A 21420-nucleotide genomic window follows, 5' to 3' on the forward strand; every position below is an offset into this window, starting at 1 on the left:
TCATTGTAAAGTTTTGTAGAATCTGAAATTTTGTTATATTATCTAAATTCCATTGAATAATAGTAACAGCATAGGGATCTGGTATGCTTAGTGCTTTTTTTAAAAAATGTTGCTCTATAGATAATGGACTTTTTTTTCTCTATGTGAGTGAAACCAAACTAAAATTTAAGAATATGCATAGCTTTGCTTTTATATCTCTAGCAGTATTGGTATAATTATTGACTCTTGACTATGCTTCTCTTGTCTTTATGGCTGTTATGGCCTTTTTAGGTGGGTGTAAAGGTGGAAAGTAGGACAAATATTGGAATTGGGCCTTAGGTGATAGGAAAGAAGTTTATAGGTTACTACCATGCCAGCATGCTATTAATAGCTGCCCTTGATGAACTGAGCTGTAGGTGAAAAACAGCTATGTTTTAGGGATAGAAAGTGAAAAATGAGGGAGAATGTTGTAAGATCAAAATCTCCTTATGAATCATATTGTGTGTAAAATTGACTTATATCTGGTTTAGGTTTATTAATAAATGAAGATCTTGTTATTTTGTAACTCAAACAGTAGATTAAAAATATTCTTGTTTTGTTATTCATTGTATCAGACAGAAAGATACAGCATGGAGGTTTGGAATCCTGCTGACTAAAGGCAACTACAGTTGATTGTGCCTGGCTCAGCAGATGCTTTTGGAGGAGTAGATATCATATTGAAAAGACTGCCACATGGCCTTCAGTTATCTGATCAGCAAATGTAGACCTTAATTTTTCTTAAGTTTTCTCTCATTTAAAAAAAAAAAAGGTATTCATAGATGTAGGGAGAACTAAATTAAGTTAATTTAAAAGATTTTGGGAAGTTAGGATTGAATAATCCAATGAGTTTCTGTTTCGGCTGTTTTTATTCTTCGTTGAGATTCAGTTCAACATTTATTAAGCATCTACTGTGTAGAGAGATAATAAAGACAAAAATGAAACAATCCCTGACCTTAAGGGACTTAGATTTTACTGATTATGATCATTTGAATAGGGAAAGAGCACTGACAACTTTGGGATCTGGAAAGGTATAAAAACGAGTGCCTATTTTGAACTCTTCTGTCTGACACGGTATCAAATGCCAGCAATTGGAATAAGATAAGAAAAAGAAATAAGTGATAAACAACAAAATGAAGAGATCAGAATATCATTTTTTACAGATAACATGATATAAAACCCTACTGTCTCTTTACAAAAATTAATTGAAATTATGTTTAGTAAAGTTGCAGGCTTTAAGAGATATGCTAATGTTATATGTTGGATCTGTGTTCTCCGTTGTGAATATCCTCTGCAAAGATGCAGGTTACATTCCATTAATGCCTGCTTGACCATGAAAAAATACTTTCAGTAAAGGTTAAGATTATTTTAAAAATCTCACTTAAATATTTGGAAATTAAGTTACACATACACACACTGTCTCAAAAGTCAGTGCATTTTAAAGCTTATTAATCTTAAAACTTCAATTAATAATAAAGATAACAGTTATCATTATTATTGTTAATTTTTCAAATTTCAAAACCAATTCATTTTTACTTCATTAATTTGGCCCACCAATGATCCCAGAAATGGAGACTTTTGGGACAACCTGTAATATATGTGACTTTGAACAGGATACAACTTGTAAAGCTGAAATGAACAAAATAAATGAAGAAAAATAATTTAAGGGGACATTCTGACTGGGCAAAATTAATGAAGTAAAAATGATGATATTCTCAACATTAATTTGAGCATTTATGATGTCAAGCAAAGTAGCAATGATTTCTTCATAGAATTGGATAAAATAGTCGACACAATTTACGCAGAAAAACTTGGAAAGATTTTTAAGGGATTCATGGAGGAGGTGCAAAAAGCTGATGAATAGACTTGTACTTAAGGGATTAATTAATTATGTTGTATGTTATAATGGGAAGCTGAAACCCACTAAGATGGGTAAGATTAACTATATTGTACGTTATCATAATGGGAAGCTAAAAGGCGACTAAGATGGGTAAGTATGAAGAATATAAAGAAAGTTAGGAAGACCTTTATGAAATCATGCAAAAAAAACCAGTATCAGAACAGAATACACATTGTGACCATACAAGTGGAAGAGTAAAAGAGAATATAGAAGAAGAAAACTGATGGGAGCTTAAAAGGAGTATCTGACAAGATAGAAATGTTTATATCTTATTATTCATTTAAATGTAAATCCTTTTTTTAAAAAGTTTATCATGGTTTTGTTGAGTAACATTAAGACAGTAATTTAAAAAATCACTATTCAATGGGCTTCGTTTATAGATGCTGGTTGTTCTTTATATCATTAAAAGAGCTGAGTTTGTTAACTTTTAGAATATGATATGATTGACTGTTCATTCCCAATGTTCCAGTTTTCACTAGGTGAAGAGAGTAGAGGTCTGTCCTAGAAGCCCTCAAATCAGTTTCCATTAAAATCTAATAAACAGAAAGGGCAGGAAGTGCTTATAGTCTTTTAGCCCATTTCCTGATTTCGTTTAGGTTTGGGACTTACTTCTTTGATTTATTTAGAAGGGCTGATAGTAGGAAGTAGGCATGCAAGCATGCTTAAATACCTGGAGACTCAAGATTAACTCTAGAAAAACATAACTGCCTTTTGCTGCCAAGTAGGGACATGTACAGCTGTACTGGTAGAACCATTCAGTCTCAGGAGCAGACTATTTTAGTGACAGCTGATGAAAGGAGGAACCAGGCAGAATGCCAGGTAAGACACAGGGTAGGAAATAAGTACAAGGAGAAAGAGGACAAGGTAAGGTAGAAGAAGCAATTGAAAAGGATGTTGCCAAGCTAGATTTTTACTTCTGTAGAATAATTTTTGTTACAGGATCATTGCATGCAAGGGTAGAGAAGGGGGAAGAGTGTTGTGAAAAGCAAATTCAGGGAATCGTGTTTAATTTTGTGTGAGAAAAAATTAAAAATGTTTTCATACACATTTTGTAAATTGTTACTTCTATAGGGTAAAAAATAAGAATTTCTTTCAAACAAGAATTCATTGAGTTCTCCTTGGATTTATATACGCCAAACATTTTTCTTTTTGGCTAATTTTTTTTTCATCCTGCTAGTGATAGCCATTCATATTGGTATGGATTCACAGACCCAGTCCCTGAAAGAATTTTAGCCTGTAAGAAAGTAAGAATTTAAATATAAATTGGAGATACCACACATAACACTGATACTATATTCCTTCAGGTGATCAGTATTCACTGCTGTGCCCTTGTTATGATAGTGGGAAGTGTAGGAAGCACTAATGAATGTTTGTGTGACTTCAGAAAAAATTATTTGGATGATTTTTCAAAAACTTGTTTGCATTCTTGATTTGGTTGAGAGCTTGTGGTTTTGAGTCCTTATTTACCAGGAATTCTGAGCTGATTATGTTTTTCTTTTCTATTTTAGGTTAAATTGATTAACTGTCCAGAGCAACTTAGCTGCAGGAGGATCATTATATTCTATTGGGGAATATGAAAATAATAGGAGGTGGTCCTCGACTCTGAGTTGAGCTTTGTAACTCCCCTTAACGGTTACAGGATTTGGAAGCTGAATCAATGTTATCGGATGAGTTAGAGTCCAAACCAGAGGTGAGCATAATCAGCTGGGTTTATCTTCCTTCCATGGGCCATAACCTACAATTAATCCTCAGTTTATTGGGATTTTTTGTTAGAAGAGAATTTCTTAAGGAATTCTGAATTAGTCCTTTATCCTGTCTTTTTCTCAAAGTATGTTTATATTTTTATAGACTGGAAGTTATTGTAGGTAATTTACAGTGATAAAATTTACATTATTGAAAAATAATCATGTTCCCAGGAGCATACCATATCCTTTTTTATGTATTCCAGAAATATTTCAGATACTACAGAAATGTACCACTTTTGTTTGGTTTTTATTGATGGGCATGGACCTGTTGTTGCTATTCTTGTTTAGGAATCATACTTAATAAGAATTCTTTTTAAAAAAATTTAGTATTTTATTTTGTCTCGATTATATGTTAAAAATAATTTTTAATTTTTGTTTTTAAAACTTTCGAGTTTACAATTTTCTCCCTTCCTCTCCCTCCCCCACCATTGAGAAGGCAACTAATTCAATATAGATTATGTGTAGTCCTGCAAAACATACCCATAATATTCATGCTGTGAAAGAAAACAGACAAAAGCAAACTGAATAAAACTAAAGTAAAAAAATATACTTCCATCTGTATTCAGACACCATCAATTCTTTCTCTGGGGATGGAGAGCATTTTTCATCCTGAGTGCCTCATAGCTAAGTCATTCACAGCTGATCATCTTATAATATTGCTGTTACTTTCAGCCCATGCAAGTCTTCCCAGATTTTTCTGAGAGCATTCTGCTCATCATTTCTTATAGTGCATTAGTATTCCGTCATAATTACATGCCACAATTTGTTCAGCCATTCCCCAATTGTTGGGCATTCCCTCAATTTCTAAATCTTTATCCCCAGAAAAGAGCTGCTGTAAATATTTTTGTACATATACTTCCTATTGCTTTTTGTTTTTTTATCTCTTTTGGGATACAGACCTATTACTAGGTCAAAAGGTATGCATGGTTTTATAGCCCTTTGGGCATAGTTCCAAAGTGCTCTATAGAATGGTTCAGTCAGTTTACAACTCCACCAACAGCACATTAAAATCGTATTTTTCCCACATCCCCTTCAACATTTGTCATTTACCTTTTCCGTTCTATTAGACAATCTAATGGGTATGAGGTAGTAGCTCAGAATTGTTTTAGTTTGTGTTTCTCCATTCAGTAGTGAGTTAGAATATTTTTGAAGGGGCTATAGATTGCTTTGATTACTTCATCTGAAAACTGATTATATCTTTTGATCATTTATCAATTGGGGAATGGTTCTTATTTTTATAAATTTGGCTCAGTTCTCTATATGTTTGAAAAATGAAGCCTTTATCAGGGAAACTTGCTTCAAAATTTTTTTCCAGTTACTGTTGCTCACTGTATTTCTCTCCATCCTTTCTCCCCACTCCTATTTATTCTTATTCTCTTTCCTTTCACCCTGTCCCTCCTCAAAAGTGTTTTACTTCTGACTACTCCCTCCCCTAAATTGTCCTCCCTTTTATCACACTCACCCACTCACCACTTCTATTATCCCCTTCCCCTCCTACTTTCATGTATGGTAAGATGGATTTCTATACCCAATTGAGTGTGTATGTTATTTCCTCTAAGCCAATTCTGATGAGAGTAAGGTTCACTTGCTTCCCCGTACCTCCTCCCTCTTCTCTTCCACTACAATTTGGAGTTTGGGGGAGAGCTTAAGTGAATCTCTGCTTTTACTCTGCCATCTTGTCTCCACTCCAATAAGAATCCTTTGTATAACATACCACCTTTTCCTTAAAGACTGCAAATAAGTGGGAAACCATTACCTTCTGGGGTAGCCCACTGCACTTTTTTTTTTTTTTGTAAAAACTATGTAATAAATATACATTGTTTTCAAAGGTAGCCTGCTTTTCTGTGGTTCCTTTTAAGTTTTATTTTATTGTCTGCTGTATACTTTTTTCTCACTTCCTATGTGACACTAAAGGCAACAATTAAAACACACACACACACACACACACACACACACACACACACAAAACACCACACTGTACATACATACTTCTTTTAATCACTTCTTTGGAGTGCATAGCATCTTCCTTCATCAGTCCATTGTAGTTGGTTTGAGTATTTGTCATATTCAAGATGAATTAATCATTCAAGTTGTTCTTAGGACACCATTTCTGTTACTGTGTACATTGTTCTCTTAATACTGCTTATTTCATTTTTCATTATTTCATGTAAGTCTTTCCATGTTTTTCTAAAATCAGCCAGCTCATCATTTTTTTATAGCACAGCAGTATTCCATTACAATCATATGCCTTGGCTTGTTTAGACATTCCCCAATTGAAGAGCATCTGTCATTTTAGCCAGTCTGATAGGTATAAGATGATATCTTAAAGTTATTTTAATTTGCATTTCTCTAATTAATAATGATTTGGAGTATATTGTCACATGACTTTGTGTAGTTTTGAATGACAATTTTAATTAGTTTCTTTGAAATTGTTGACCTTTTGTTCTAAGTATCTTCATGGAAAAACTACCCTTTCATGTCCTTTAATCATTTGACTTGTATTCTTATAAATTTGATAAGGTTCTTTATAAATTTGAGAAATGAGATCTTTATCTGAGCTGCTATCTATGAAAATTTTTTCTTAATTTTCTGCTTCCTTCTAATCTTGGCTACCTTGGTTTTATTTGCACAAATTTTTTTAATTTAATATAATTGAAAATATCCATTTTACACCTCATAAGTGCTCTCTATCTCTTGTTTATACATAAATTCTTCTCGAACAGGTGTCCATTCACAGCACCCCTTCATACCACCTCTTTCTTCTTTCCCTTCCAGCTGCTGGTCCAGTTTGTGCAGAATACATCCATACCATTGGGACAGGGTCTGGTGGAATCTGAACCTAAAGACCTCACTTGTCTGTCCCTGCTGCCTGTTACTGAGACCTCAGAATGCAGCCAGCTCGTGTTGCCAGGTAAATTTACAATCAGAAATGGATGAACAAAATGGCGATAGGATGACAGAATCAGCCAATCTGTAAGCGTGTTTCAGGTACTTATTATATATGCCTCGTGCTGTGCTGAGGGTTGAGCGTTGGAATGGGCTTAACTATTCCAGAGTGCTCATGAACTGAATGGGTGTAGTGAGAAAGCCTATCTCTATGGTAAATAATGGATGGATATGGAAGAATGAAGACAGATGAAGCAATTTTGGATCTTTTAAGTCTGGATTTGATATTTCGATTTTGATATTTGATATATGTGGCCTTGCCACCCAACACTTTGATCATAATATTTTTGGTGTAGCCTTACCCAACAATACAGAAATGTGCCTTATTCTTTTTGCTCATGAGGAAGAAGAAGAAATCTATTAATGCCTTGTGATACAGAATCTTCCTGGGAGCTCTCCAGGCTTTTTCTAGATATCATCTCACTTGCTCCTGGACACTGCCTGTGACACTTGAGGGGGAGAGGGAAGAACAGACAGATAAATGGACAAGGGAGAAAAGTACTTGGCAACTGCAGTCTGTTTCATGTTTGACACAGGAAGTGCCGTAGCCCACCTCCTTGGAATCATAAAATGTTAGAGCTGTAAGAGTCCTCAGAGAACATGTACTCAAGGGATTCCCAGTCTTTTGGAGAACTCCTTTTTAACATTAAAAAAAAAATTACATTATAATAGTTATAACCTTACTATTTGTTTACTATGAAAATACATTATAAAAAAGATAGTATGAATTCAGTAATGCTTTCAGATGAATTTGTAGTTCATTAATCACATCTGCATACTTTTAAAATAGTAATATGTAGAGAGATATTTATGTAGTCTATAGAAGATATGTTTACTTATTATTACTTATTATATATAAGTGTTATTAAGCATCTAATATGTGCTAGGATCTGTAATGGGGGTGACAACATTCAAATGACTGTACATACCAGATAAACTCTAAAATACCATATAAATGTCAGTTGTTATTGTTGACTGACCACTGTGGTTTGTAAGTATAAACCTGACCATTGGAGAGAGCATTGATTAAATATATGTATTACATAGAGCTGAGAGGAACAGCTGAATATGTTACTTGACACAGTGAAGATTCAGAGAGAATTCTTCAAGCTAAATTAATCAGCTCAAACTAAGTGGATGAAATGGTAATAGGGAGTAAATGTTAATTCTTGTGCTCTGTGGCTTAGTAGAAGTTGTTTTAGGGGCTTTACTTGACTGTAAGTTTAGAATAAATAATTCATAAAATGAGATAATATAAAGTAACTTGGCAACCCTTAAGGCACCATACAAATACCTTTTGTTGTTTTTATGATAAATGAACAATGTGAGATATGACTGTCAAACTTGAGCCTGTGTAACTACATTTAGAATAAGGCAAGTAATAATTTCATTATATTCTGCATTGGTCAGATCACACTTGAGGCATTTTATTCAATACAGTCACCACATTTTAAGAGACGTTGACAAACTGGGTAGGGGTAGGTTACTGGGTGACCAGGAAGGTAAAGATCAGAAATCCATGTTCATGGTTAAAGGATCTGAGGTTATTTTAGTCTGGAAAAGTCTCCTGATAGCTGTCCTCAAATAGGTGAAGGCTACAGTGTAAAGTGTGGATTAGATTTATTTTTTGTAGCTTTCGGACCAGAGTGTAGCAGCTTCCAGGAAAACATATTCAGTGTAGTATAAAGAATTTGCAGTCATGGAAGGGAACACTGATGAAAATCTTCAAGTCAGTGCATATTTTTACACAGAGACTTGCATAACTATTAAGAGATGTCATGGATGGGGTTCCTGTATTATTTTGGGAGGCTAATCTTTTAAGGCCCAGCTCAACTGAGTCTATGAACTTTTGTATTTTCTGAAACCTGCTTAAAGTACATATTATGAATGTTAAATCTTAGCAGGTTCATAATAAAAACTATTGACTACTACAAATTTGTTATTTTATATAGAACACTTTCTATGTGTACTACTGTTTTCCAGTGGTATACTTTCCCTCTTATTTTGGAAGTGTTTGAAAGCATGCAAGAAAGGGGACAAAATTCTGTTGGAATTTTAACAAGGAGTTGAATATGTGGAACCAATGTTAGAAAAAGCTTCCCTGTTTGGCCCCTGAGAAAGGCAGCTGGTGCACAGTGGATAGAGTGTGTGACCGTGGGCAAGTCATTTAACCCCTGCCTCAGTTTCCTCAACTGTAAAATGGTGGTAATGATAGCACCTATATCATGAGTGGTTATGAGGATTGTAAGGACTCTTTGTAAAACAACGTTTAACACAGTGCTCAGCACATGCCTGGTAAGGAGCACTCTTGTCTCTCTGTCTCTGTCTGTCTCTCTCCCTCCCCCTCCCCCCTTGACTACACACATACATAGCACGTGCGTGTGCACACACACACTCACACTCTCTCTCTCTCCCTCCCTCCCCCCCCTCCCGCCCTTTCTCTTCCTTATGTCTCTTCTGTTCCATCCCCTAACTTTTAAATTTCAAGTGGTCAGGGGGTAGTTATATTTTTCAAGACATATGGAGAGTCTCAAATATGAAAATTGCCAAGCATTAATAAATATTGATTGTATTTTGAAATGTCAGGACCATTGCCTAAACTTTTGTTTTGATTCTTATAAGCCCTCAATCTTACCCTCTTAGAAGAGGAAAAGGTTCGTTCCAACATTTAATAAAGATAAACCATGGGAACTTTATATTCTGTGACAAGTGGCTGTTGTGGAAATCCATTTTCTACCATTATAAAAGATGCTCCAAAGGCTTTTATTTACTTAGATAAGGTTAGTATGAATTTAGACTTTAACACTATATCTTGATTTCATAAACTTCCATTTATTTCCTAAGCTACCACTGCCTTTTCTGGCTGCCATCTAGCAAAAGTTTATTACCTGCCTTTCAAAAACCTAGTTGAGATTGTTTGGAGAGATGAGACTTTTTATGAAATGGCCTGTAGATGAGTTGATGCTCATTGCACTGGATATATTTTGTGGGGAATGAATAGCATTGTTTAATTTGGTACTTTAATTGACTATATTCTGTAATAATCACATACTCTGTCATAGTTAAGGATTCTGTAGATGTCATTTAGTCTAATCATTCTGCCAGCTATTTGTGGTTTAGAGCATCTTGCTTTTCCTTTGTAGGCCAGTTTTCTCATTTTGTGACATAGAGATGATTCCTGTTCCTGGCCTATTCCAGAGGAATAATTAGAGGATATTAGATAAGAATTAAGTATATTATAGTCCTGAGCTCCTTGGAAATAGATTCTATGTAAAGTGGTAGTATTTTCTCTTTACTAGATGATACTCCAAATCCTTCCAACTCCTGTAAGGAGGTCCCTTCCTCTGCTGTTTTGAGAAGCCTTCAAGTGAACCTGGGCCCTGACGGGGAGGAAACAAGGGCACACACTGTACAGAAGTCTCCTGAACTTCTGTCAACTCCAGAGTCTCCTAGCTTGCTGCAAGACCTTCAGCCAAGTGACAGCACTTCTTTTATCCTTCTTAACCTAACAAGAGCAGGTATTCTTTACCCTGTCATAGACTCTGCTTTTGAGAAAAACAAAAGGTTTTGTGGATTATGAATGTGTCAGATGCCACAATGAAAGAAAACTTTATTCCTACTTTGTATTTGAGAAAGTATAATCTGGTTTATGGCCCATTGACTGCTTAGCCTTAACACTGATTTTCTTGTGGTTTTAGTCAAATGGTTAATAACTGTTTAAATAAAAACAGGAGAGATTTCAAGAGATTATCTTAACCTATCCTCTACTTCTAGGCAAAGCTTCATGTAAGTCATCCCAAATCTACAGAAAAATTCTGCATTCTCCCTTAGCCAGGGAGTCCAGTGGTTGTGTCTTTTGTTAAAAATGCATCTGAAGCACACAGGTGTTTTAAAGCAGGATATTCTTATTAGCTGAATAAGAGAATTTGCCTTAATAAAAAAAGAAGTTTATATTTGACCTCACTGTGCTTCTAATACTTTTGTGTGTTCTAGGCCTGGGCTCCTCAGCTGAGCACTTAGTATTTGTCCAGGATGAAGCAGAGGATTCTGGGAATGACTTTCTCTCCAGTGATAGTGCTGACAGCAGCATGCCATGGTTCATCCGGGTTCAAGAGTTGGCACATGACAGTCTGATTGCTGCTACTCGGGCACAGCTTGCAAAGAGTGCCAAAGCAAGTAGCAATGGTGAGAATGTTTTGTTTCGTATTCCAACATAATACATATAGGGCTTTTGAGTTGTGTTTTGTTAATATTAATGGACCTATAAAGCAAATTATTGTATTTGTCAGAGTAGATGGGTTGGGGGGAAGGTGTGCGTGTGTGTGTGTGTGTGTGTGTGTGTGTGTGTGTGTGTGTGTGTGTGTGTGTGTTGTGAGAGAGACAGAGAATATATATTTTTTAAATCCTCTCATTATTTGCAAAGTTGAGTAAATGTTTTCACCAAAGTAAATTTCATATTTCAAAGTTATTGATAGTAAAAAGTGATATGTTCTGCCTGTTAGAAATTATGTATAAGAACAGTTTGTGGGTTCAGACTCTTATTAAGACAGTTGTAAGTGTGAAAATTTGGTGGTTATGTATTTCTGTGAGGAAGAAATGCCACATTCATCCTGAAAAAATAGTTTCTTTCCAACCAAAGAAACTAACTCTACATGAGAAATAGGAAGGGAAGAAAGTTGAGTTCCCATTAGTTTTGACTTCCAGTGTTTTCATCTTCCTTTTTTTATGTAATTTTGGTCAGTGATTTCATTGCAGCTGCAGAATTAAATGCCTAAAGACTGCTCTCTCTCTCTCTCTCTCTCTACATTGTTGTTATTAGTTGTACTCTGTAGAAAATTGTGTGGGTTTTGCACTGATCCTGAAGAATTTTGGTACAGGGTAGTATTTTGTGAATAAAAGAATGTGGGCTAAAGGGAGAATAATAGTTGTCAGCTGTCAGATTCAGACTATATACTTGTCCAGAATTAGAACCTTTTTAGGGTAGGTGAGAAAGAAAAAATGAGAAAATTGGTAGCATGAAACATGAATTTTATCAGTTAATCTGTTTCCACAGCTGTTTTGAATTAGATAAGACTGTGAAAGTATCTAATCCAAACTCCTACTTAAAATGAGAATCATATCTATAACATTTCTCATAGTAGTCAGTTCTGGGAGGTGGTTGCAACAGTGGCAGCAGAAGCCTCAGAAGTTCTCAGCCCAGAGATGATAATGGTGTCAGAAAATTGACCAAAAAGAGATTATCAGTGACCCTGAGCTGACATTGGGAGCAGGGCCTTGTTGCATCACCCATATGTAGTTCTGGGTCATAGTTGTAGGGTAGAGAAAAGCACTTGTGGTTCATTTTGAAGGAGCAGTGTCCCTGGTTGCAATTCCAAGGCAGATAAGAGCAGTAGTGCATGAGGCTGCAGGAGAGCAGGGGACATGGTAACAATTCCAAAGCTAAGAGGAGTGCTAGCACTTGCAGTTGTAAGGGAACAAGGCCCCTTCCTGGGTTAGGACCAGACTGTAGACCAAGAGTGCAGGCATTACCCCATATTACACCACCTGCGAAGCACTGAAAACTTAAAGAGCCCTTCCCTACCCAGAACTAGTTCTGAAAACAGCAGCCTCAAAAAGCCTGAAGCTTGGTGCATTGCCTCCCTACCCCTAGGTGAACAAAGCCAAACTTTACAGAAAGTTCAAAGTCAAGAAATAGATTTGGAAAATGAGCAAACACCAGAAAAAGAATATGACTATAAAAAGCTACTGTGGTGGTAGGGAAGACCAACACATAAATTCAAGAAGATAATGTGAAAACAGCTACAACCAAAACATTAAAGGAAAAAAGTGCTAATTGGACACAAGCCCAACAAGAATTCTTGGAGGACTTAAAGAAAAATATAAGGATGGTAGAGGAAAAATTGGGAAAGGAAATGAGGGTGATGAAAAAATGATGAAAAGAAAATTAACCCTTGGTAAAAAAGGCACAAAAAAAATACTGAAGAAAATGACATGACATCTTAAAAAACAGAATTATCCTAATGGTAAAAGACATAAAATTGATGAAAAGAACTCTTTAAAAAACAGAATAAACCAGATGGAAAAGGAGGTACAAAAATTTACTGAAGAAAAGAACTCCTTAGCAGAACTGGCCAACTGGAAAAAGAGATATTAAAAACATGGTCTTATTTGAGGTATAACTTATTTAAGAAAATGATTTCTTAAAAATTAGATATGAATATTGTAAGCTAATGATTTCATGAGATATTAAGAAACAATAAAACAAACTCAAAAGAATAAAAAAAGGAAAATACAAACTATCTTATTGGAAAAATAACTGACCTGAAAAATGGATTGAAGAGAGAGATTTTTTAACTTAATTTTGTTAAATGTTTCCCAATTACATGTAAAAATAATTTTGAAATCATTTTTTGGAAGTTTTGAGTTCCAGGGACAGAGCCAAGATGGCGGAGTAGAAAGATGCACATACTCTAGCTCTTTCCTCACAGCCCATAAAATACATGTAAAAAAATGACGTAAATTCTAGAGCAGCAGAAGCCACAGAACAACAGAGTGAAAGAGATTCCCAGCCAAAGGTAATCTGGAAGGCTGACAGGAAAGTTCTATCGCGCAGGATGCGAAGCAGAACGGAGCTCAACCCTGGCCACGCTGCACCAGGAGGAATGGGACTGAAACAGGCCTCTGGGGCAAAATTCCTAGCAACAGCGGAGGGTCTCAGATCCCTCAACCCAAAAGCACCAAAGAAAGCCTCAAAGGTCAGTGAGAGGGCTTTCCCAACTGGGCGAGAGCAGGGTCCTCCCCAACACTGGCCCCAGGCAGTGGTGGCAGTAGTGGTAGCAGCAGTGGTGGTGGTAGCAGTAACAGCGGTGGTGGTGGTAGTGGCAGCAGTGGTGGTTGCAACTGCAGCGGCGATGTATGAAGCACTCCACCTAAAGCCCCTGGGGGAACTGAGCAGCTGATCTGAACCTCAGCCCTGAATGGTGACCCTGCCCCCTCCTAAAGCCCCTGGGGGAATTGAGCAGTTGATCTGAATCTCATCCCTGAGCACAGCCCTGGGGAGGTGGAGCACTAGGACCCTCTTCTTGACAAGGGATTCAGAAATCAAGTAACTGGCTGGGACAGTACCCAAAAAAGGGAAAAAAATTAGACCATAGAAGATGACTTTCTTGGTGAACAAGATGGAATTTCCTTCCATCCTTTCAGATGAGGGAGAACAATGCATACTGTCAGAGGAAGTCAAGGCTTCTGCATCCTGTACCTCCAAAATAAATAGGCAATGGTCTCAGGCCATGGAAGAGCTTGAAAAGCAAGTCAATAGCTTGGTACAGGAGACCCAAAAAAATTTTGAAGAAAATAACACCTTTAAAAATAGGCTAACTCAATTGGAAAAAGGTCCAAAAAGCCAGTGAGGAGAAGAATGCTTTAAAAAGCAGAATCAGCCAAATGGAAAAAGAGGTTCAAAAGCTCACTGAAGAAAATAGTTCTTTAAATATGAGAGTGGAGCAGGTGGAAGCTAATGATTTTATGAGTAACCAAGAAATTGCAAAAGAATGAAAAAATGGAAGATAATGTGAAATATCTCACTAGAAATACAACTGACTTGGAAAATAGATCCAGGAGAGACAATTTAAAAATTATGGGACTACCTGAAAGCCATAATGACAAAAAGAGCCTAAGTATCATCTTTCATTAAATTATCAAGGAAAACTGCCCTGATACTCTAGAACCAGAGGGCAAAATAAATATTGAAAGAATCCACTGATCACCTCCTGAAAGAGATCCAAAAAGAGAAACTCCTAGGAACATTGTAGCCAAATTCCAGAGTTCCCAGGTCAAGGAGAAAATATTACAAGCAGCTAGTAAGAAATAATTCAAGTATTGTGGAAATACAATTAGGATAACACAGGATCTGGCAGCTTCTACATTAAGGGATCGAAGGGCTTGGAATAGGATATTCCAGAAGTCAAAGGAACTGGGATTAAAACCAAGAATCACCTATCCAGCAAAACTGAGTATAGTACTTCAGGGGGAAAAAATGGTCACTCAGTGATATAGAGGACTTTCAAGCATTCTTGATGAAAAGACCAGAACTGAAGAGAAAATTTAACTTTCAGACACAAGAATCAAGAGAAGCATGAAAAGGTAAACAGGAAAGAGAAATCATAAAGGACTTTCTAAAGCTGAACTGTTTACATTCCTGTATGGAAAGATAATATTTGTAACTCTTGAGACTTTTCTCAGTATTTGGGTAGGAGGAAGGATTATACACACACACACACGCACGCACACACGCACACGCACGCACGCACACACGCACATAGCACAGGTTGAGTTGTATCAGAAGGGATGATATCTTTAAAAAATAAAATTAAGGGATGAGAGAGGAATATATTGGGAGGAGAAAAGGAGAAGTGGAATGGGGCAAATTGTCACTCATAAAAGAGATAAGAAAAATCTTTTTCAATGGAGGAGAAAAGGGAGGAGGTGAGGGGAAAAGTGAAGCTTAGTATCTTCACATATGGCTTAAGGAGGGAATAACATGCTAAATTTGGTATGAAAATCTGTCTTACACTACAGGAAAGTAGGGGACAAGTGGGGTCAGGGGATAAAAGAAGAGAGAGCAAATGGAAGAAGAGAGTAATTAGAAATAAACATTTTTGGGAAGGGACAAGTTCAAATGAGAGAATAGAATAAATGGGGGACAGAGTAGGATGGAGGGAAATATAATCTTACACAACATGACTGTTATGGAAGTCTTTTGCAAAATGACACATATATAGCCTATATTGAATTGATTGCCTTCTCAGTGGGGATGGGTGGGGAGGGAGGAAGAGAGAGAAGTTGGAATTCAAAGTATTAGAAATGAATGTTGAGAATTGTTAATTGCATATAACTGGGAAATAAGAAATAGAAGTAATGAGGTATAGAAATCCATCTTGCCCTACAAGAAAAGAGAGAAGATGGGGATAAGGGAAGGGTGGGTGTGATAGAAAGGAAGACACATTGAGGGAAGGGGTAATCAGAATGTAAGGTGTTATGGGGTGAGGGGAAGGGAGAGATGGGGAGAGAAATTGGAACTCAAAAATTCGTGGAAATGAATGTCAAAATCTAAAAATAAAGAAATAAAACTAAATATTAAAAAAAAGTTTTGAGTTCCAAATTCTCTTCCTCCCAACTCTCCCCCCATCTTGAGAAGGCAAGCTATTTTGATGTTGAATAAGTTTGAGGTCAGGCAGAACATTTCCATATTAGCCATGTTGCCAAAGAAAAGTCAAGCAAAATAAAACCACAAAAATAAAGGAAATTTGAAAAAGTATGCTTTTAAGAGTTTATAAGTTCTTTCTTTTTGAAGGTGGGTGGGTAGTGGCATTTTTCTTTGTGGGTCTTTTGGAATTGTGTTGCATTATTATCTTGATCACCGTGGCCAAGTTTCTCACAGTTGATCATTTTTTCATTATTCAGGACCGTTAAAAGGAGTATGTAGACAGAAGGAATGGATGTGAGTTGATTATTTTAGAATGATCTCAAAAAATACTAAGGGGTGAAAAAGGAATGTGCTAGGAGAAAGGGGAAGGATAAGGAAGAATGGGGAAATTATTTAACATAAAAAAGGAGGCACATAAGGAAGAGCTTTTACAGTGGAGGGGAAGATGCTGAGGTTGGACAATGTTTTGAACCTCACTCTTATCAGAATTGGTTCAGAGAGAGATGAATATATACATACAGTTGGATATAGAAATGTATACAAGTAGAAAGAGACAACTGATAAATGGTCAAGGGAGTTGAACAGGTTTCTGAAGAAATCAAAACTATCTAGAGTCATGAAAAAAATGCTTTAAATCACTGTTGAGTAGAGAAATTCAAATGAAAACAACTCTGAGGTGTACCACCTCACACCTTTCAGAAATGACAAATGCTGGAGGGGATGTGGGAAAATAGGTATACTAATGAACTATGTATGAGTGGAAATGTGAACTGGTCTAACTATTTTGGAGAACAGTTTAGAACTCTAACCAAAGAGGGCTGTAGTACACATACTTTTTATACTTTTATATACACTTTTATCCAACAATACCACTACTAGGTCTGTATCCCAAAGAAAAAAGGAAGGAACTATATATGCAAAAATATTTGTAGTAGCTCTTTTTATAGTGTCAAAGAATTGGAAATTGAGGGGGTGGCCGCCAATTGAGGAATGACTGAACTAATTGTGGTATATATGATTATGGTGGAATACTCTTTTTCCATAAGAAATGATGGGAGTGATGGTTTCAGAAAAACCTGAGAAGGCTTATGTGAACAACAGAACCAGATCTTTGTATGCGGTAACAGTTATATTGTCATGGTAATCAACTGTGAAATTCTGATCAGTACAGTTATCCAAGACAATTCTGAAGATCTCATAATAAAAAATTCTACTTCCATAGAGAGAACTGATGAACTCTGAGTAGAAATTGGAGTATAATTTTCTCATTTTTATTCTTTTTTTTTGTGACATGTCTGATATGGAAATACATTTTATATTATTTTGCATGTATAATTGATATCATATTGCCCGTCTTCTCTGTGTAGGGGAGGAACTGGAGAGAGGGAGAGAATTTGGAACCCAGAATTTAAAAAAAAAACAAAAAAAACCCTGCTATACGGAAACTGGGCAGAGACCAATGTCTGACACTGTACACAAGAATAAAGGCCAAATGGATACATGATCTAGGTATAAAGGCTGATACTATAAACAGATTAGGGGAGCCAGAAAAAGTGTATTTTTGTCAGGTTTATGGAGAATGGAGAAATTTTTGACCAAATGAGATAGAGAACATTATGCAGAATGGATAATTTTGATTACATTAAATTGAAAAGTTTTTGCACAAACAAATCCAATGCAACCAAGATTAGGAGGGAAGCAGAAAACTGGGAAAAAATTTTTGTAACTAGTGTCTGTGATAAAGGCCTTATTTCTAAAATATAGACAACTGAGTCAAATGTACAAAAATACAAGTCATTCCTCAGTTGATAAAAGGTCAAAGGACATGAACAGAGTTTCCAGAGGAAGAAATTAAAGCTATCTATAATCATAAGAAAAAATGCTCTAAATCACTATTGATTAGAGAGATGCAAATCAAAACAACTCTGAGGTACCACATCACACCTATCAGATTGACTAACATGACAGAACAGGAAGATAAATGCTGGAGAAGATGTGGGAGAGTTGGAACACTTAATTCATTGTTGATGGAGCTGTGAGCTGACCCAACCATTCTGAAGAGCAATTTGGAACTATCCCCAAAGGGCTACAAAAGTATGCATACCCTTTGATCCAGGAATATCGCTTCTAGGACTGTATCCCCAAGAGATCTTAAAAATGGGAAAAAGGTCCCACATGTACAAAAATAGTAATAGCATCTCTTTTTGTGGTGGCCAAGAAGTGGAAATCGAGGGGATGCCCATCAATTGGGTAGTGGCTGAACAAATTGTAGTATATGAATGTAATGGAATACTGTTGTGCTATAAGAAATGATGAACAGAAGGACTTCAGAGAGGCTTAGAAGAACATGTATGAACTGATGCTGAGTTAAATGAGCAGAGCCAGGAGAAGATTGTATGTAGTAACAGCCACACAGTGTGCGAGTACTGTTTCTGATAGACTTAATCCCTTCACAGCAATGCCAGGACCTATAACATTCCCAAAGACTCTTTTTTAAAAAATTTATTTAAGTTTTCAATATTCATTTCCACAAAATTTTAAGTTCCAAATTTTCTCCCCATCTCTCCCCTCCCCCCACCCCAAGTGCCAAGCATTCTAATTACTCCTACCACCAATCTGCCCTCCCTTCTGACATCCCTGCTTTCCCTTATTCCCATCTCTTTTGTCCTGTAGGGCAAGATAGATTTTTATACCCCGTTACCTCTATTTCTTATTTCCTAGTTATATGCAATAACCATTCTCAGCATTCATTTCTGATACTTTGAATTCCAACTTCTCTCCCTTCTTCCCTCCCTACCCATCCCCACTGAGAAGGCAAGCAATTCAGTATAGGCTATATATGTGTAGTTTTGCAAATGACTTCCATAATAGTCATATTGTGTAAAACTAGCTATATTTCCCTCCATCCTATCCTGCCCCCCATTTCTTCTATTCTCTTTTTTGACCTTGTCGCTGCTCAACAGTGTTGACTTCTAATTGCTCCCTCATCCCATTGCCCTCCTTTCCATCATCCCCCCAGCCCTGCTTATCCCTTTCTCCCCCACTTTCCTGTGTTGTAAGATAGGTTTTCAAACCAAAATGAGTGCATTTTATACCTTCCTTGAGTCAAATGTTGGTGAGAGTAAGCTTCATGTTTTCCCTCTCACCTTCCCCCTTTTTCCCTCCATTGAAAAGTCTTTTTCTTGCCTCTTTTATGAGAGAGAATTTGCCCCATTCCATTTCTCCCTTTCTCCTGCCAATATATTCCTCTCTCACCCCTTAATTTCATTTTTTTAGGTATGATCCCTTCCAATACAACTCACCCTGTGCTCTCTGTCTCTATATATGTGGGGTGGGTGTATAATCCCATCAACTGCCCAGATACTGAAAAAAGTTTCAAGAGTTACAAATATTGTCTTTCCATGTAGGAATGTAAACAGTTCAACTTTAGTAGGTCCCTTATGATTTCTCTTTCCTGTTTACCTTTTCATGCTTCTCTTGATTCTTGTGTTTGAAAGTCAAATTTTCTTTTCAGCTCTGGTCTTTTCAAGAGTGCTTGAAAGTCCTCTATTTCATTGAAAGACCATTTTTTTCCCCTGAAATATTATACTCAGTTTTGCTGGGTAGGTGATTCTTGATTTTAGTCCTAGTTCTTTTGACTTTTGGAATATCATATTCCAAACCCTTTGATCCCTTAATGTAGAAGCTGCTAGATCTTGTGTTATACTGATTGTATTTCCACAATACTTGAATTGTTTCTTTTTAGCTGCTTGCACTATTTTCTCCTTGACCTGGGAACTCTGGAATTTGGCTACAGTGTTCCTAGGAGTTCCTCTTTTTGGATCTCTTTCAGGAGGTGATCAGTGGATTCTTTCAACATTTATTTTGCCCTCTGGTTCTAGAATCTCAGGGCAGTTTTCCTTGATAATTTCATGGAAGATGATGTCTAGGCTCTTTTGTTATCATGGCTTTCAGGTAGTCCCATAATTTTAAAATTGTCTCTCCTGGATCTATTTTCCAGGTCAGTTGTTTTTCCAGTGAGATATTTCACATTATCTTCCATTTTTTCATTCTTTGGGTTTTGTTGTGTGATTTCTTGGTTTCTCATAAAGTCATTAGCCTCCATCTGTTCCATTCTAATTTTGAAAGAACTATTTTCTTCAGTGAGCTTTTGAACCACCTTTTCCATTTGGCTGATTCTGCTTTTTAAAACATTCTTCTCCTCATTGACTTTTTGAACATGTTTTGCCAATTGAGTTAGCCTGTTTTTAAAGGTGTTATTTTCTTCAGCATTTTTTGGGGTCTCCTTTAGCAAGTTGTTGACACTCTTTTCATGATTTTCTTGTATCTCTCTCACTTTTCTTTGCAATTTTTCCTCCACCTGTCTTACTTGATTTTCAAAATCCTTTTTGAGCTCTTCCATGGCCAAGACCATTGAATATTTATTTTGGATGTTTGGGATACAGAAGCCTTGACTTTTATGTCTTTCCCTGATGGTAAGCATTGTTCTTCCTCATCTGAAAGGATGGGAGAAGATATCTGTTAACCAAGAAAGTAAACTTCTATAGTGTTATTTTTTTTCCCTTTTTTGGGCATTTTCCCAACCAGTTACTTGACTTTTGGGTCCTTTGTCAAGAGTGGGGTATACTCTGGAGATCTGTAAGATCTTAATTCCTCCACGGTGGTACAGTCAAGCATGTACAATGGTCTTGAAGGGAGCAACCAGAAACTTTTGTGCCCAGAATCTGTTAGTGGTAGAGTTTCCTCTCCATAACCACCTGGCCTCCAGTTCCTCCAAGCCAACAGTGGGGGCTGAGATTCAGATAAGCTGCTCAGTTCCTCTGGGAGCATTAGGTGGGGGAAGGGCCACCACACAAGGCTGAGGTAAGGGATCAGTTACTCAGTTTCCCCAGGGGTTTTTCAGTCCAACAGTGGACTATGGCCTCTGTTGCCACTGCCTGAGGCAGGAGCTATGGGAAGACCCTGCTCCCTTCTTGGCCAGCTGAAAAAACCTTCTCACAGACCTTTGGTGCCTGTGGGTTGAGGGATCAAACTGCCGCTACTGCCACTGGGGATTCCTCCCCTGAGGCCTGCTTGGGTTCCTCCTCCAGGCACCGTGCCTCCCATCCAAGGCTGGGCTAGGTTCCACTTGGTGTCCAGTGTGACAGGTCTTTCCCGTCGGCCTGTCAGGTCACCGTGGTCTGGAAATCTCCTCCATTCCATTGTTCTGTGGCTTCTGCTGCTCTAGAATTTGTTGAGAGTCTTTCTTTACAGGTATTTTATGGGCTGTGAGGGAAGAATTAGTGTATGTGTGTCTTTCTACTCTGCCATCTTGGCTTCACCACCCCAACGGACTCTTGAGGCAAAATGCCATCCACATCCAGAGAAAGAGCTATGAAATTGGAACACAGAATGAAGCAGACTGTTTTCTCTTGTATTATGTTTTGTTTTGATTTTTCTCATGGTTTCTCCCATTTGTTTTAATTCTTCTGTGCACCATGACTAATGTGAAAATTTTTAGTAAGAATGTATGTGTAGAACCCATATAAGATTACATGCCTTCTGCGATAGGGAGAGGGAGAAAATTTAGGACTTATGGAAGTGATTGTTGAAAACTGAAAACAAATTAA

The 21420-nt window shown here is 37.0% G+C and overlaps 1 protein-coding gene across 5 annotated transcripts in view; it reads left to right on the forward strand.

Moving 5' to 3' along the window:
* The window catches only part of ZNF410 (zinc finger protein 410), a 47447-nt gene that overhangs the window by 7208 nt on the left and 18819 nt on the right, over positions 1-21420 (forward strand). For 3 of the 5 annotated variants that reach the window (XM_072624887.1, XM_072624890.1, XM_072624888.1), the window contains exons 2-5: positions 3424-3605; positions 6436-6571; positions 9906-10124; positions 10600-10791. In XM_072624887.1, the coding sequence (XP_072480988.1) occupies positions 3573-3605; positions 6436-6571; positions 9906-10124; positions 10600-10791 (580 nt within the window). In that variant the 5' untranslated portion in view covers positions 3424-3572. Of the gene's footprint in view, positions 1-3423; positions 3606-6435; positions 6572-9888; positions 10125-10599; positions 10792-21420 lie in introns of all 5 variants that reach the window. The other 2 variants (XM_072624889.1, XM_072624891.1) reach the window with 1 other exon arrangement.

The sequence above is a fragment of the Notamacropus eugenii genome, chromosome 7 (assembly GCF_028372415.1).
Source record: "Notamacropus eugenii isolate mMacEug1 chromosome 7, mMacEug1.pri_v2, whole genome shotgun sequence".
In the NCBI taxonomy this organism is placed as follows: domain Eukaryota; kingdom Metazoa; phylum Chordata; class Mammalia; order Diprotodontia; family Macropodidae; genus Notamacropus; species Notamacropus eugenii.